The 15,230-nt window shown below is 41.1% G+C and overlaps 1 protein-coding gene across 1 annotated transcript in view; it reads left to right on the top strand.

Annotated features, from left to right (window-relative positions):
• Positions 1 to 14,676, top strand: part of DRP2 (dystrophin related protein 2) — a 547,219-nt gene extending 532,543 nt beyond the window's left edge. The window contains exons 22-23 of the mRNA XM_078686308.1: positions 10,419 to 10,505; positions 12,337 to 14,676. Of these exons, the coding sequence (XP_078542434.1) occupies positions 10,419 to 10,505; positions 12,337 to 12,356 (107 nt within the window). The 3' untranslated portion in view covers positions 12,357 to 14,676. The remainder of the gene's footprint in view (positions 1 to 10,418; positions 10,506 to 12,336) is intronic.
• Positions 14,677 to 15,230: the final 554 nt, after the last annotated feature.

Here is a 15,230-nt window from a genome sequence, read left to right as displayed (position 1 = left end):
AGAAATTACGCTTTAGGATTTAACCGCTATTTCAGGTCAGGTGTTTTTGAAGGAGTGAAAACAGTTCAAGAAAAGACTCAAAATTCTAACTGTGAACCTGTAAGCCTGACTGTTTTTCTTTTCTTTTTGATAGTGCATACTAATTTTATTTTGAAGAACTAGTTTTGTAAGAGGCATATTTTTGTCTGGTCTAGAACCTGTGGTGGGCAGATATAGGCTAAACGTGTTGTACCTGCGGTGGGCAGATTTAGGCTCATTCACGTCTATTCATCAAAATGCCAGGGGTAGCGGAAGTGACATCACACGCCCTTTGACCATCCTTTTCACTCACATACACATGCGACCATATACACATACATTCACACTTACAGACACACTCACATAAACGCACTGTCACCCGCAAGTACGCACACAATATCCATTTAAAAGCATTTATTACATACCGCAGCTGCCAGAGCGTGTCATATTTCAGCGAATTGATCTACATTTTTACAACACTAGCAGTGAAAAATATATAATCCAGTATTAGTGTAATAATATGATTGACAGAATACAAAGAGAGTGCAGCCCCAGCTGACGTCCATAAGGACGAGCTGCCATTATGTTCCTGCCACTGACCAGGGGTCTCAAAAGCAGTGCCAGGATAACAAGGGGCAAGCCATGGGTCACAGCTGCGACTCCTGGCGACACCTACATGACATCCCTGTTTAGGCTGGCGTGTTACACTTGCAGAGGGCTGATTTAGGCAGAACTGTTAAACCGGCGGGGAGCAGATTCAGGATCACTCTGTTACACATGCAGTGGGCAGATTTAGTCTAATCCTGTAACACCTGTGGTGGGCATATTTAGAGCTGCAAACTGGAAAGAGTATGGTCCTGGCTCTGATTGTATAAATGCAGAACTTTATGAAAATAGAGCATAAAAATAACATTGTAGGCAATTTGTCAAATAAGCTATTAGCAAAAGCAGGAAATGTTCATAACATCAAATAAGCAGGAAAGGTAAAAAACATTAAATACCAATTTGCTTTGTTTTAGGTATGGCATTAAGATCCATGCATGATCTTGATTTCACATTATATTTTAATGTAATTAAATTCATATTGTATTTTTTCAAATTTGGAATACATTTTTCACTACTATTATGTTATGAGCACATCTGCTCAATAATGTTCATTTGCATGTGTATTGCTTTACACCTTAACTTGAAAGTGATATGCATATGTCTTGCTGTTTTAACAAGTGGATACATCATCTATTTGCTTTTCTAAATAATGTACAAATCAAGTAAATTTGCAAAAAATATTACGAATATTAGCATTGCTTGTCTACACGTCAATACTTTCGAAGTACTAAGGTTTTCCAAATATATTTTGCATTCACTTAATGACACGTACAGGGTATTGGTAGGTGTTGCTGCTGCTTCATGGCCACTTCACACAGAATCATTAAATGCATAGGTGAGAATTGTTAATTGTGATGATTTATTTTGCTCTGCAAATTGTCCTCTTTATGTTGAACATTCTGAATGCACTTTTTAGCATTCAAAACTGACTCTCACATGCTTCTTGTAGGCCATGTGGCCTACCTTTGCGGGCCGGATGTATGACATTACTACGCATGCTTTTACCACGCATGCCTTTACAAAACAGTTTTTACAACGCATGCTGTTACAACGCATAGCGCTTAGGGGTGCTGATAGTGAATAGTTTAATTTACTATTCCAACTCCAGTCCCCGTGGATAGTAGGGAAGGTGTTGGATAGTAAATTAAATCTATTCCCTATCCTAGAGCGCCCCCCAGCGCAATGCGTTGTAATGACATGCGTTGTAATAGTTGAGTCGTAAAGGCACTGCGTGGTAAAAGTTGCGTTGTAAAGGTTGTTTCCCTTGCGGGCCTAATACAAGAGAACCAACACCCTGCACTTTTTACACACTGTCCAAAACACAGAAAAACAACACTGTTAGAAATGGGGTCTCTAGTTGGCAGTGGTTTGTACCCTGTACAAGTAGGTACCCTCCCTCTAGTTAGGCTAAGGGAGTCACACAGCTAAGGTAACCCCTGCATATCCACTTGGTAGTTTGGCATGAGCAGTCAGGTTTATCTCACAAGCAATGTGTAAAGTATTTGTACACACACATACAGTAACTCAGTGAAAACACTACAAAAGGAGTCCATACCATTTTAGAAAAATAGCCAATAATATCTGAATAAAACAAGACCAAAACAACAAAACTCCAACATACACAAGTCGAAATATCACTTTGAAAAGATTAAGCAAGTGTAGTCCATAGAAATCAATAGATGCATTCGTTTTTGCATACAGTGCCTCCGATGCATCTAAAAACAAAGATGGTGCAAGGCACAGGGTAGGAAAAGCAAAGCGATGCGTTGGTTCCTTACTACACAAAGGAGGTTATGGATCAGTTCCTTACTGTCAGGGGAGGTGATGCGTCAGGAAGCAGTGTGGCATCTGGGGATAACGGTTCGATCCCCGGCACCGGTGGCAGATTAGCCCAGCACCACGTGACTCTGGGCAATAGCTTGCTTAATCTTCCCGACGGCCCCCAGCGCCTAGAGACCCATACGGGTGATTGTGAGCTTTACAAATGTGGATTATTATTATTATTATTATTCCTTACTGCTAGGTAGGGGAGATGATGTGTCGGTTCCTTATTGGCAGGGGAGGCAGGTGATACATCAGTTCCTTACTGACAGGGGAGGTGATGCGTTGGTTTCCAGACATACAACCTCAGTGCCTTACTGTGGTGCGGTGTCAATGAAGAATCAGCTTCGAGGGACAATGCTTTGTAAATCCAGACTTGCTGTGTCGATTAGACAGCAGCAATTCAGACGCTGCATGGATTTCACAACCGTGAAGCAGGCACTGCGTCGATTCCTCAGACATGAAGCCTGTGCTGGGTCTGAGTCAGAGCGGGTGTCACAGACATCAGTGACACGGTGCTAGGGACTCACGCCATGGCCGTCATTTTGGTTCATAGGGTCTCTGCCGAGTTTATAAAAGAGTATCCTGTCTGCCAAACTCTAGGTTATCCCCATCGTTTTGGGATGTGTTGAATCCACAGTCCCTATGTAATTTGGCCAACTTGAAAAATTACTACACTTTTCATATGAACAATGTGCAGTTCACAGTGCACTATTTTCCCTTTTAATACACAGAGCAGAATTCTGAAATAAAGAACTGGCAATTCAATGTTCTTTCTCTTCTACACAGTTCAGTGGGTGCCATTTGGTGAAGCTTATATAAAACATTTTTTATTTATTTGATTTAGTGTATGTCTGTAACATGAACACATCTACAAGGCAGCTCAATGCTTCATGTTAAATAGGATAGCATGAGAAAGCTTGAAAAGGGATAAAAAAATAAGGAGGGTGAAAGAAGGCAAACATTGGAAAATCCTGAATATATGTGTCTTTCAGTATTCTTTAAAGATAATGTGATAATGTGGAGGTGTATGCTAGCCTAAGGAAGGTCAAACAGATTAAACCATAAGGTACATTTTTTACAAGTGTGTATTTAGATCTTTCTGAAAGCTCACCAAGTTGATATTGAGTGTTAGACAATTCAGATAGTTTCAGAGTGTTTGGCACATGATGAACAGGTTCAATGTCTTGGTCTTTTTCTTATTTTGAGATTTCCAGTAATAGGTGCTATTTCCCACTGGTTTCTCTTTGACCCAAAATCAGATGTAGTTTGTCCTTAAAGTAGCTGGGAAGGCCACGATTCCAGGTTTGGTGGATAATACAATTCATCTTTTTTTTTTTTTACTTTTATTTTCTTGATTTGAAATTCAAAACCAGTCGTGGCAAGCACTATTTACAGAGATATGCAAAACCAAAGACATAAAGAACATGATACATAAGAAACACAGCGGAGAGTACAGAAAGAAAAATACATCCTAATGGGCAGAATAAGGACATCGGAACAAAGGAGCTATATAAAAAAAGAAAACAGCATTACGCCTAGGATATAAGTTTGGGCCTTTTCCGTAATAAGAGATCAGTGCTTTAGTCATTCAACTAATGGGGCCCAGATCTTAAGGGCCAACTTACGTCTCCTTTCCCCCTTAATAGAAACACGGAAAACTCCAAATTATACACAGCGAGCATCCTAGCTCTCCAATTAAAGAAGGTAGGTGCTTCAGGACTTAACCATTGGGATGTAATACAGAGCCGAATCATAGACATTACTACAAACAAAAAAGCAGAGACATATCTAGTGCTTTCAACCATCCCCGTGCCTCCACACCCCATTATCACCATCTCCAGAGAAATAGTGAGCGGGATATTGAGCGTCGAATTTATGAAACACTCCACTTCATGAAGAAATCCACCCAAATTTGGACATGAATAAAACATATGTATGACATTAGCTGCTTGAAACCCACACCTAGCACAACCATCTCCCTTCCGACCCCCCCCCCCCACTTTGCGATTTTCGCTGGTGTATAGTATAGGTCAAACATTGCCATATAGCTTTGGGTCCGTAGGCTACCGGAGACTAAGACATAACTTGCTAATTCAAGTGCGGGCCTTATATCCACCCCAGTCTTCCCAAGTTTCCCCTCCCACATACAATTCATCGCAAAGTGAATTCGACCTTCCAAGGACAGCCACCGGGTGCCTGTAAGAATCGTTGCGACATGGTTTGATTTCTTAGTACCTGAAACAAGGCAAAGCGCAGAAGAAGTGCAGCTTCAGAGGTGCGTTAATTGATATTGGCAGGAAAGAAAGTATAGTGTTACCACTATCCAGATATGAAGGAACCACTGCTTTAATTACTGTATTGAAATTTGCTGAAGAAATGAATGGTTTCAGCTTCCTTAAATAAAGCGGCAGAAAGATGGAAGGTTTCTTAATTCCAAATATACGTTGTGTTATGTTTAACATTTCATCAATCATGTTGGCCAGTGATTTAGACAATGGAACCAGGGCAAGAGAAATATCTGTCTACCTATGAGTGCTCTAAGCCATTCTTGAACATGAGGTAAAGAGTCTTTGGACTGCAGAGAGAGTGATCATTTTTGGAGCGTTTAATTTTAACGAGGATGTCTAATTTTGAGTTTTTTCAGGAGGATTTTTAGGCTTGGTATGACTGCAGGATTTGGGATCTTAAGGTACAGGCGATTATTGTGTCCATATTTTGATGAATGTACATCTTTATATCCTGCAGCGGAGTATTACATGTTCCATATAGGGATTTTGTTTGTGGGGTGGGATAAAAAGATGGAACTTTGAGGTACTGCGCTTTTAGGTCCTGATTTAGAGATTGGTGGATGAGTAAACTGTCACAAACATGAGAGATATGCTGTGCGTCCACCTTATTACAAGGGCATTGTTTCTTAATGCCCTTGTAAATAGGAGGTGGGATATTCCCTGTCAACCAAACGCTAAATCAGGTCCTCAAATATGAGGGCGAGAGAAAACATGGATTAGTACATAGCTATAGCTGGCACACTTAGATCATATTCCAACTGTGCTATTATTACTAGTAAAAGATGACCATAGCATGTTGATGACTTTGCCCCGGAACTGTCATCTTTTAAAAGTGAAGCCTAAAATAATCTCAGCTTGCATCACTTTCTCAGAACATATTTCCTCAAGTGCTGCAGAGCACTTGCTACTCATAACTTCTAAGAAAGGCCTGTATACCAGGATGCTTGCAAATTGTTCTTGGAAATGTAAATAATGCTACAGCCATCAATGTAATGTTAGTTCCAGGGTATACAAATTGGACCATGCATTCCTTTGCCCAATGGCATTCTGAGACCTAGGGTGGGCAGGGGTGAACAGTAAGGAGTATGCAACATTAAACCACGCCTAGATGACTTCAACTTCACCTAATAAATCATAAGACTCCACCGCCTCATTCACAGCCTTATAAAGGATTGTATGACTTAACTACTGCCTAAACCACTACTTCTGGAACAACGAAGGCTAAACCACGACCTTTACTTAACCACTACATTTTAAACCACTACTACCTAAACCACGAACAAATTAGATTTAATGACACTTTTTCAATTTATGCCATTTTTTTTCTAAAATACTAGTTAAGATCTGTTTACAAAAACGAGCACACTGATCATATTCTGTTCGTAAATCGAAAGCATTTACAATTGAGAAAATCAAAGCAACACTGCCATCTCCTGACATAAACCGGTAAATTAAATGTAAACCAATTTCTTCAACAACCTTAGCTGTATTTGAAACTTAACTATTACGAATTTAATCATCACGTTATAGTTCTAAATATATATATTTTTTTTTATCGTATTCGTGGGGGGAGACCCCCGCACCCCCCTTCTACCCATTTAAACGTTTTCCTAGCATCCGTATCTCGTGCAGCGAGTCACCTATTAATCAACACGTCATCATCTTTTGAAGGGGCTTTTCTCATACCATATTAATTGTCCTGAAGATGGTCTTTTGACGTCTGCAACCAAGACCGAAAAGTCGACCAACACATCATCTCCAATAACAATTTATCGATCCAAAGAGTCTCCTTGGTTCATGTTTGACTTGAGTTACTCTTGGCTGATCTAATAGGAGTTGATGTCTAGATTATGAACTGATGTGCCATTGATTTGCTTTATCTGTTCATAACTGTATATTGTGAGATAATTCTCTGTATGTTTCCCCACATTTAAAATCTGATAAAATTCAGTTTCTAAAGAATAGGTTTTCCGTGTGCTTTCTCTAATTTTTTTATCTATTTGAGATTTAATCATTGTTATCCCGCGGATACAATAGTGTTAGATTGTCTCCACAACTAACCTGCCTGACTAATGCTTTTAATTTTTTCTTCACTATTCTTCCAAATAAATCCCTTGTACACAACTTTCTATTGATACGTTTCTCATTACAAGCACAGGCCGCCAAAGGCAGACGGCTCAGAAGGGGGCGGGGCAGCAGGAGTTCAGTGCAAGTGCATCGATTCGATGATAATATGTATCAATTTAGGTGGTCGGCGGAGCACACAGCAAGAGTGCGCATGTTCTGTTTAGGGCTCAAAAATGTTGCAACCAGCCCGAACATGCGTACTAGGCTGCTCATTAGAAGAGCAAGGGTTGTTCCATGCCGCTCTTCTAATGAGCAGCCTAGTGTGCATGTTTGGGCTGGTCACAACATTTTTTAAGCCCTAAACAGACCATGCGTACTACTGCTTAAGCCAATCCTGGCGCTACTGCTGGAGCAGCGTCTGGATTGGCTGCGACGTAGGCGGTAGTTGCCAGCCAGCCAGGAGCGAGCGTGATGTCAGAGCCTTCTCGTCGAGGCAGACACACCTCGTGTTCACTGCTACCACAGGTGACGGGAATCGGCTGAACCTGCAGCAACAGCCGGGCGGGCATAAGCGGGGACCCCCGGTCTGATTGGTAACGTTTTGTTTATTTTTATCCCCCCCACCGTACTCCCCCCTCCTCCCTCCCGTTAGTATGCCAGCCGAGGCTGGGCGACCTGTTTGCTAATTAAGGATTATCATTTGCACACTGTGAGATGAGATTGTTCTTTCTCAGCCGTAGAGTAATGCCCCTGGCCGCCGTTTCTCGCAACTCTATATATTCGCTCAAAGTACTTCATGTGCTTTAGACAGACACGTGGCCCACTTCAAAGGTACAGTTTGTTGGGTGTAGTGCAAGCGTGGTGACTTCCGGTATGTTCTCATGCTCACTTTGTGTTTGCGATATTTTAAAAACAAAATGGGGAATCTGCCAGCACAACTATGGCACCGGTTGTGGTGCACTCGTGCAGGAGATTAAGAAATGCTCTTTGCAGCGCTCTGTGTGTCTTTGGATGGTGGTGTTTGTCTTCGAGCGAGGGACCGTGCGGGGGAAGGGGTGGTTGATAGTGTATATAAGACTGAAGTGGGACGTTAACCGGCACTCACTGCTCGGAGCAACTTACCCTTATCTTCTTTGTGTGCACTGGGAAATAAACGTTCTTCTGTTCCTTTTCTGGCTGTGAATTTATTGCATGCAGTTATGGATTTGGTGAAGCCTCCTTCTTAATGCAGATCCTCCGGACATAGAGGGCAATTGGGCCCCACCCTTATGGATTCATAGTGGTTTCACTCTTCTGACAGAGAAGGTTGATTCCCAAATGCACCCTGTGATCAGTTCACTCAATGCAGACGGCTGTAAACGCAGACCTCATTGAAAAGCATGCATCAAAGCATTACTATGTGCTCAAAACATGATATCTGTCCTTCAATGAATTAAGTGCAATACTCGTCCCTTTTATTTATTTTTAAATTTATGTGCCAGTGGAGATGTACTTACAGGCGCGCTTGGAATTAAAATATTTCCAATTTAGGTTAAAATGTTAAGCGTGGTAGAATGATTTTGTATTACTTGTGATGAATCCAACAAAGTTAATAACACTGATTCTTTGTACAGTTGGCCCCTAATGCACTAAAAATGCACTCAATTTTTACATATTTATTATGTTTTACTCACAATTTATTGTATATTTTGTTTCTTGGTTTTTGTGATGGCTCAGCTTGTGTTTTGCACATATGACAAAGTCGGACCTCTGATTTGACTTTGGCTCGGCAGTCTCTATTAATTTACTGAGTCTCCCCATCTGAGAGTAGCCTCTATTAGTGTCCCTTCAGAACAGCTGAGTTTTGGGCTGATTTATGTGCAAATGATGCTATAAAATACAATCATTGTCTCAGATTTCTTTCTAGAAGAGAGACCCACTGAATCCCTTACAAGGACATGGGGCTCATTCACTTCACTTACTAACTGGGTTCAAAGACATTTTTTCGCCTCATCCCTTTCCAAGTCCACCAGCCGCCACTGCAGTTTGGGAAAACTCGAGCCTCTTGAATGAGGCTTGTCTGGTTATGAGAATACTGTGGAAAGCGTGTAGAGCCGGAGTGATGTGCTTGATTAAATGTGGATGTAGTAGTTATCTTGCTGCTATAGCCTTTGCAATAGTTAGAGTGGGGTTTTAAGGAAAACTTAATTGGTAAAGCCCAAGCTTCAGATGTGACTGTATAAGGGTTGTGACAATTTGAGGAAAACCTAGATGTGGGTAAATTCATTTCAGAGTTTGCAGTGTGAAGAAATAATTTCTAGTAACTTGATATACAAGCAGCACTAATGATCAGGCAGTCCATAATTGCTCCCGGGTTTCTTATTTCAGTTCGTGCCTTTAACCCGTTGCGTGCTCGTGACGGAACCGTTCCGCCACGAGCCTCGGGTGGGCTGTGCTCGTGATGGAACGGTTCCGTCACGGCCTGCTCGCCGCGCCTGCGCGGTGCAAATTCCGCGCCTGCGCTGAGCGTTCTGATGAGCGGGCTGGGCCGTGACGGAACCGTTCCATCACAAGCACAGCTCAACCGAGGGCCGTGATGGAGCGGTTCCGGCACGAGTACAGGAGCGCAGCGCGGCCCCGCCTCCCCCTTAGCGCTGCGGCGGAATAGCCGCCGCAGCTAAAGGGTTAAAGGTGGTTAAAGATAGAGAGGCCGAATGGTCATAGGATGCTAATTCTTCCAGGGTATGCAGGTGAGGATATTGATTTTTGATTAATTCATTTTCCTATGGTTGATCATCATTAATTATGCCACGAATGGAAGGCAGCGGTTTGCGAGAGGAGGGCCTAGGCCCATTAGGATTTTTAGCTGGAAGATTTGCTTGGTGTCCTGTGTATAGTTATAACAGGTTATTTGAAGGATTTGATGAAGATTCGTAATGGGATACCAGAGGTAGTCCGGTAAGTTGTTGAACAGTACAATGGGAGTAAAATGATGCTCGATGTTTTGAAAGGGTAGGAGAGAATCGAGCCTAGAATAGTTGCTTAAATACATACATAGATTTTCTCGTGTAATTAGTAGGACAGGTGTAGACTGTATTGAAGGTGGCTGATGGGTCTAATGGTAATAGAACATTAAGTTCATTTCTGTTGACTGTGGTCTTCAGGTCATCCCAGATAAGGATGAGGACAATTTGATTCTTTGCCCCACCAGATACTAGTTGGTGATTGGACTGTGGGTTATTTTCTTCATGTAAGATGTACATTTGGCTGAAGGCTGCTCTGTTCATGAGTTTGCTGAGAAAGTGGAGATTGGTCAATAGCTACCAGGGACTGCTGCACTGAGGTTTCATTCTGAAAATCAGAAACTATTAATGATGGGATGGACGGCGGTAGTCATGGAAAGTAGGATGTAATTCTGAGAGGATCTTTTAGTGTTAAATTTGGTAACTTTCTCATAGAGAGAGAAGGGGTATTTAGGGAGGCTTTCTTACTTAAGTTACTTTACAGCATTATATCCATTCCTGCATGTTTTGATTACAAGCCTGTTAGCATGGATGCCATTTTAATAATTAATTTTGAATTCTAGGAAATATAGAATCATTGTAAGGTTTACAGTTTTCTGTGTCTTTTTCCTAGATGATTTGGATTCAAGAAACCGGGACACTGGCTTGTGTTTAGAAGATATCATGGACAAGCTACGGAATGCCTTTCCCAGTTCCACAGGTAATGTTTCCTGGATGATCCCTTTCTCATTTTCGTGAATCACATCTTGCCATCTCAAGTCAAGAATGACAACCAACTCCGTTTAACATTAATTTTAAGACGCTCACCAGGACCAGTCACTATTGTGTTGTGTGCCATATTCTTCTACATGATATCTCTACCATTCTTTTCTTGCATCTTTGTAATAGTTGAAACATGATGCAACCGTGATTAAGTTACTGAGGCAAAGTAAATGGCTGATGGCTGTGGATTTAGATCTGACTTTCTAAATAAGGCACCTATCATTAAGATCTGCATTTCAACATTGCTTTAATTTAGAGTTTCAAATCATGGCGATGGCTAATAGAGGTTTCCTTCAATTGTGAACTATTGAGCTGTATATACTGCCTCAAAATGTGTACTCATAGTGTTGCACCGTTCCAAAACTCGAACAGAGCCATTTAGAGTCTTTTATACAATGTACGAAATTATCTAATTATGTATACATTTGCGGACGCCATTAGAAACATACGTTTATAATGTATTAAGGAAAGGACAAAATGGTAAAGATGCAGGAGTTGACTTATGAGAGTCAATAGAACAACTAAATCATTAATTGAAGGCAACAATTGATTCTCTGGTAAATCTAAAGGAACTTTGATCAAAGCTGCATGATCTCTCTCAGTGATCTGGACTAGGGCTCATCCATTGATGCCATGGGTACGGGAGGAGGTCAAAATTTTCCATTATTAAAAACATCTTGATTTCCCCAATGGGTATTCCTAGTATATTTGTAAACGAAGTTGATATTTACCTGGTGGCTTTCCGAATAGTACATGATTTCTTAGCTCCCACCACGGGACCTGGAATTGTACGATAGTCAAGAGTGTATGATGATAAGAAGTTTCTTAATTTAAGTATACACCTGGATGCTGAACTTTAAACTCATATTGAATAACTCATAGCATATAATGAATTGCATTTTGGGGGTTTGCCACTTTAATGGTATCACTTTAATGTGTTTATTATTGTTTTTAATTTAATTTATTCTTGTTTATCTCATTTGAGTTCCAAATTTAAAAAATAACTACAATGAAAGATAAATAGTAAAGTGATACTTTGTGTTACCTATAAATTACTATTTATTAACAAACCTGATTTCTTTCACTCAACCATCAAAAGATCTGTTGGCACGGAGAGCTTAAGAAATATATAGGCTCAAATTCTAAATTGCAGGAAATTCACAACAAATAAAGTGGCCACTCAAGTGCTGTGACAACAATTTTGAATTTACTTCCATTCAAGATAAGACAATCAGAATCTTTATTTATTTTTTGGAAAAGTCCAAAAATCTTCCTTTCAATCCACACCTAAACTATGCACATTAAAAATATCCTACATTCCGTTTTCTGTTTTCCCTACCCATTCACCTCACAATCATATATCTTGCTTTACATCTGCTTACTGTACCAACACCACACTTGTCCTATTTTTCTCCCAATTCCCAGTGTTTACCTTCCCTTCCCTATCCATCCTTTTTCAGCATTTCCTTCTGTCAAGTGCAGAACCTATCTTACTGTGTCGTCCTTTTATTCTTTCTAATTTGATCGCCTTCCATTGAAAAATGTTCTATGTGACATTGAAGCGCACCTATGCCTTGTTATATGTATACTTCGCTAATATCCTTGGTCGAGTGTGCTTTAGAGGAACCCATAGATAAAAGCAAATAAAAACAGATGCCTCAATTCCTAGGTACACTGCATTAATAGTGCTACTCCTGCAATAAAGAGACACTGCTTTGATGCATAATTACTGCAGAAGGTTTATGACAAATGCTGTATATCTCTTCTAGGGATGACTTCTCTTATCTAACATATTCAGTGAGTAAGAAGGATCCATCGGCTAACATGCCAGTCGACTATCTCGTCCATGAAGACCAACACATGTTCTTCTACGGAGGAAACACCGACTCTCCTTCAACGAGGCTCTCGAGTTTCTGAAGATCTCAGGTGAACTGGCATTTGCTAAGACAACAGAGGCGCGGGCTCTTCCTAATCGCCTGCTGGAGGGATTCCAAAATGCATCCGTTTGCATGTTGTGTCTTTAATGGTTAGGCGGTAGGGTCTGTTTGAAGAGAAATGGAAGGACAAGGAAAGAAGAACCTGAAATTCACAACAGACCTTTTCATCATGCCACATCAATGTCAACAGAGAAGAGTGTCGCTTACTTGCATGGAGAGCATTCTGGAGAGGAGAATGTGTAACATGTCCTCTTGTTCCCGCTCGCGGAGTGGTTGAGCTGTTGGCCTGCTACCTGCTGAGTTGGTACACTACGCAGGTCAAACAAAGAAGCCATTCACAGTCTTAACTGTTCATTTTCTTAAACAGGAATTTTGATTGAATAACCTTGGGAAAAATAGTTTTTGAAAGATTACTAATGCACTTAGCCCTTTTATGCCACAGAGGAGGTAGTTCTGAGGGCAAATGCCTATTTTCATCCTATTGTGCTATTTTATTTTTCTGTTCCTTGCCCTAAACTCTTTTGAATGAGTCATTCAATTTTTTCTCCTTTTATGAAAAATATGCTTTGTTAATTGAGACATGATTAATGCTTACTTTGAAACGGTTGCCTTATGCCTCATGCCATCAGGTAAATATGTCTTTATCAGGTAGTGACATGGTTACTAATTCGGCAAAAGGTCATTCTAGTCATATAGGTGTGATTTATGTCCTGTTCCGAGTGGACGTATGTCATATCGAAACATCAGCATTACATTGCAGTACAGCACATGCTAATCTAATTTGCATGTTGTAGACGAAGAGAGAAATTACTACAATACATTTGTGACAGAGTTGATAGTGTAGACTTTGCAGCCTTATGTTAAGGGATGTTTTGTAACAAAGAGCCTTAAGGACATTTTATATGCATGTAATGTTGCATACCCTTGTATCTGGGTGCAAGTAGCTATATATGTTTAGTATCCAGGCCAGGTATTTCCTGTAGAGCTGCGGCTATGTTTACTTTAGTATATGTGGAATTATGTTCGAGAGCACACACTTGCAATTGCTATTTCTTTTTCTCATGTCCGATATTTGGACTATGACATATTTGAGCGGTACAAAATCATGTCAGATTAAATTAAATCATAGTCCTATTTGACATACACTCGTTAAGCAGTTTCACATTTGTGAAAGATGAGGAGAGGATATTTAATTTGATGATGAATTCACCACATGGGCAAAGGTGGCAGCAAAAACGGACTCAAATTAGGTAAATATTGTGGGTCCTATTCCGTGGAAAAGGTAGTAGAGTGTTACGCTGTCAGGAATGGAGTTTATGTGTGTGTGTATGCACGTGTGCGTGTGTGTGTGCAGGCAATTCATGCTAACATTATGTGCATTGCATGTCACACATAGGTGGCAAACGGGGGTGTATCAAAGAAAAGTCAAGGCAAATTATGTGAACACCGGAACACCCACAAATGAATTTCTGTAAGAGTGTTCATAGACGTTTAGGAATGCACGTCCTACACCTTAACAGATGATCAATGGTCCTGTAAGTTTGAGGAAGTGCACCAATCTGTCTAGTGTTTGTATGAGGGCGTGTTATGCATAGAAATCGTGCTGTAATAAATGTTAACATAATTTCATTATTTTGCTGCTGCAGAGCATGTGTAACGTGAGCAGTGCGTATTGTACCACGAAGAGTTAATGAAAGAGGTTTGAATGAACTCTTAAAATTATATGATTATCCAACCCTTATCCACAGAAGCTTAATTGTAACAGTAAGTAATTGCAGCTCGTGGGCACCGACACTCAATTTTCGGGACAGGAGTTTATCTTCATCATCGCACTTTGCCAGAGCAAGAGAGAAAAAGGCAGGAAAAAGGAGAATGTAGTAGGAGGAAAATGACAGGAACACAAATAGGAAAACAGGGACAAATATTGAGAGCAGCGATTAAAAAGAACATGCTAGAGTGAGATATTGAGACTTAAAGTATAGGGACATGGAAGGAAGAAGTTTGAGGTGGAATCGAAAATAATGCAACCTTGGTGTTTGGCAACCATGGCGGGGCCCAGGGTCGGACTGGCTACCGGGCAGTTAGGAATGCTGACGAGCTGCTGCCTGATTTTATTGCAGTGGAACCTGATTTCGTCCATGGAGACCTGCGTGTGGTGCGAAATACTGAAAGCAAAACGAATTTCGTTTAGCTCACGCAGGTCTCCATTAACGAAATCACCCCCCAGCTCAGCAGCATTCCTAACTGCCCGGTAGCCAGTCCGGCCCTGGTGGGGCCCAAAAACTATGGGTCCTTAGACATACTGGGGCAGATTTACAAGGAATGTGACATATTTACAATAATATGTCGCTTTCCTGTGCTCTCCCCTGCTCTGGTGCACAAACTGCTGCCATGCGCCGGCGCAGGCACCCTTGCACCATGGTGCAAGGATGCCTGCGTCATGGGGAGATTGTTTATGTGCAGGAAGGGGCACTCTTAATGCGTGCTGTAGAGTACAGCACACATTGAAAGAGGAAAAACAAGGAAAAATGAAAACATTTCCCCTCGGTGCACCTTGCTACGCCACCCTAGCATTTCCAGACACATTTCCAGATTTACGATTCCTCGTCAATCTGGAAATGGGTCTTGTTTCATGGGTGTTGCGTGGGAACACCCAAAGCAACACCCATGGAACTCCCCTTTCACGCAAGTGCTGGGTTTAAAAGGGCCATATTTACAAGCACAAG

This window comes from Lissotriton helveticus, chromosome 4_1 (assembly GCF_964261635.1).
Source record: "Lissotriton helveticus chromosome 4_1, aLisHel1.1, whole genome shotgun sequence".
In the NCBI taxonomy this organism is placed as follows: domain Eukaryota; kingdom Metazoa; phylum Chordata; class Amphibia; order Caudata; family Salamandridae; genus Lissotriton; species Lissotriton helveticus.
Note: the sequence above shows the minus strand (reverse complement) of the source record. Positions and strands in the feature narration are given on the sequence as shown.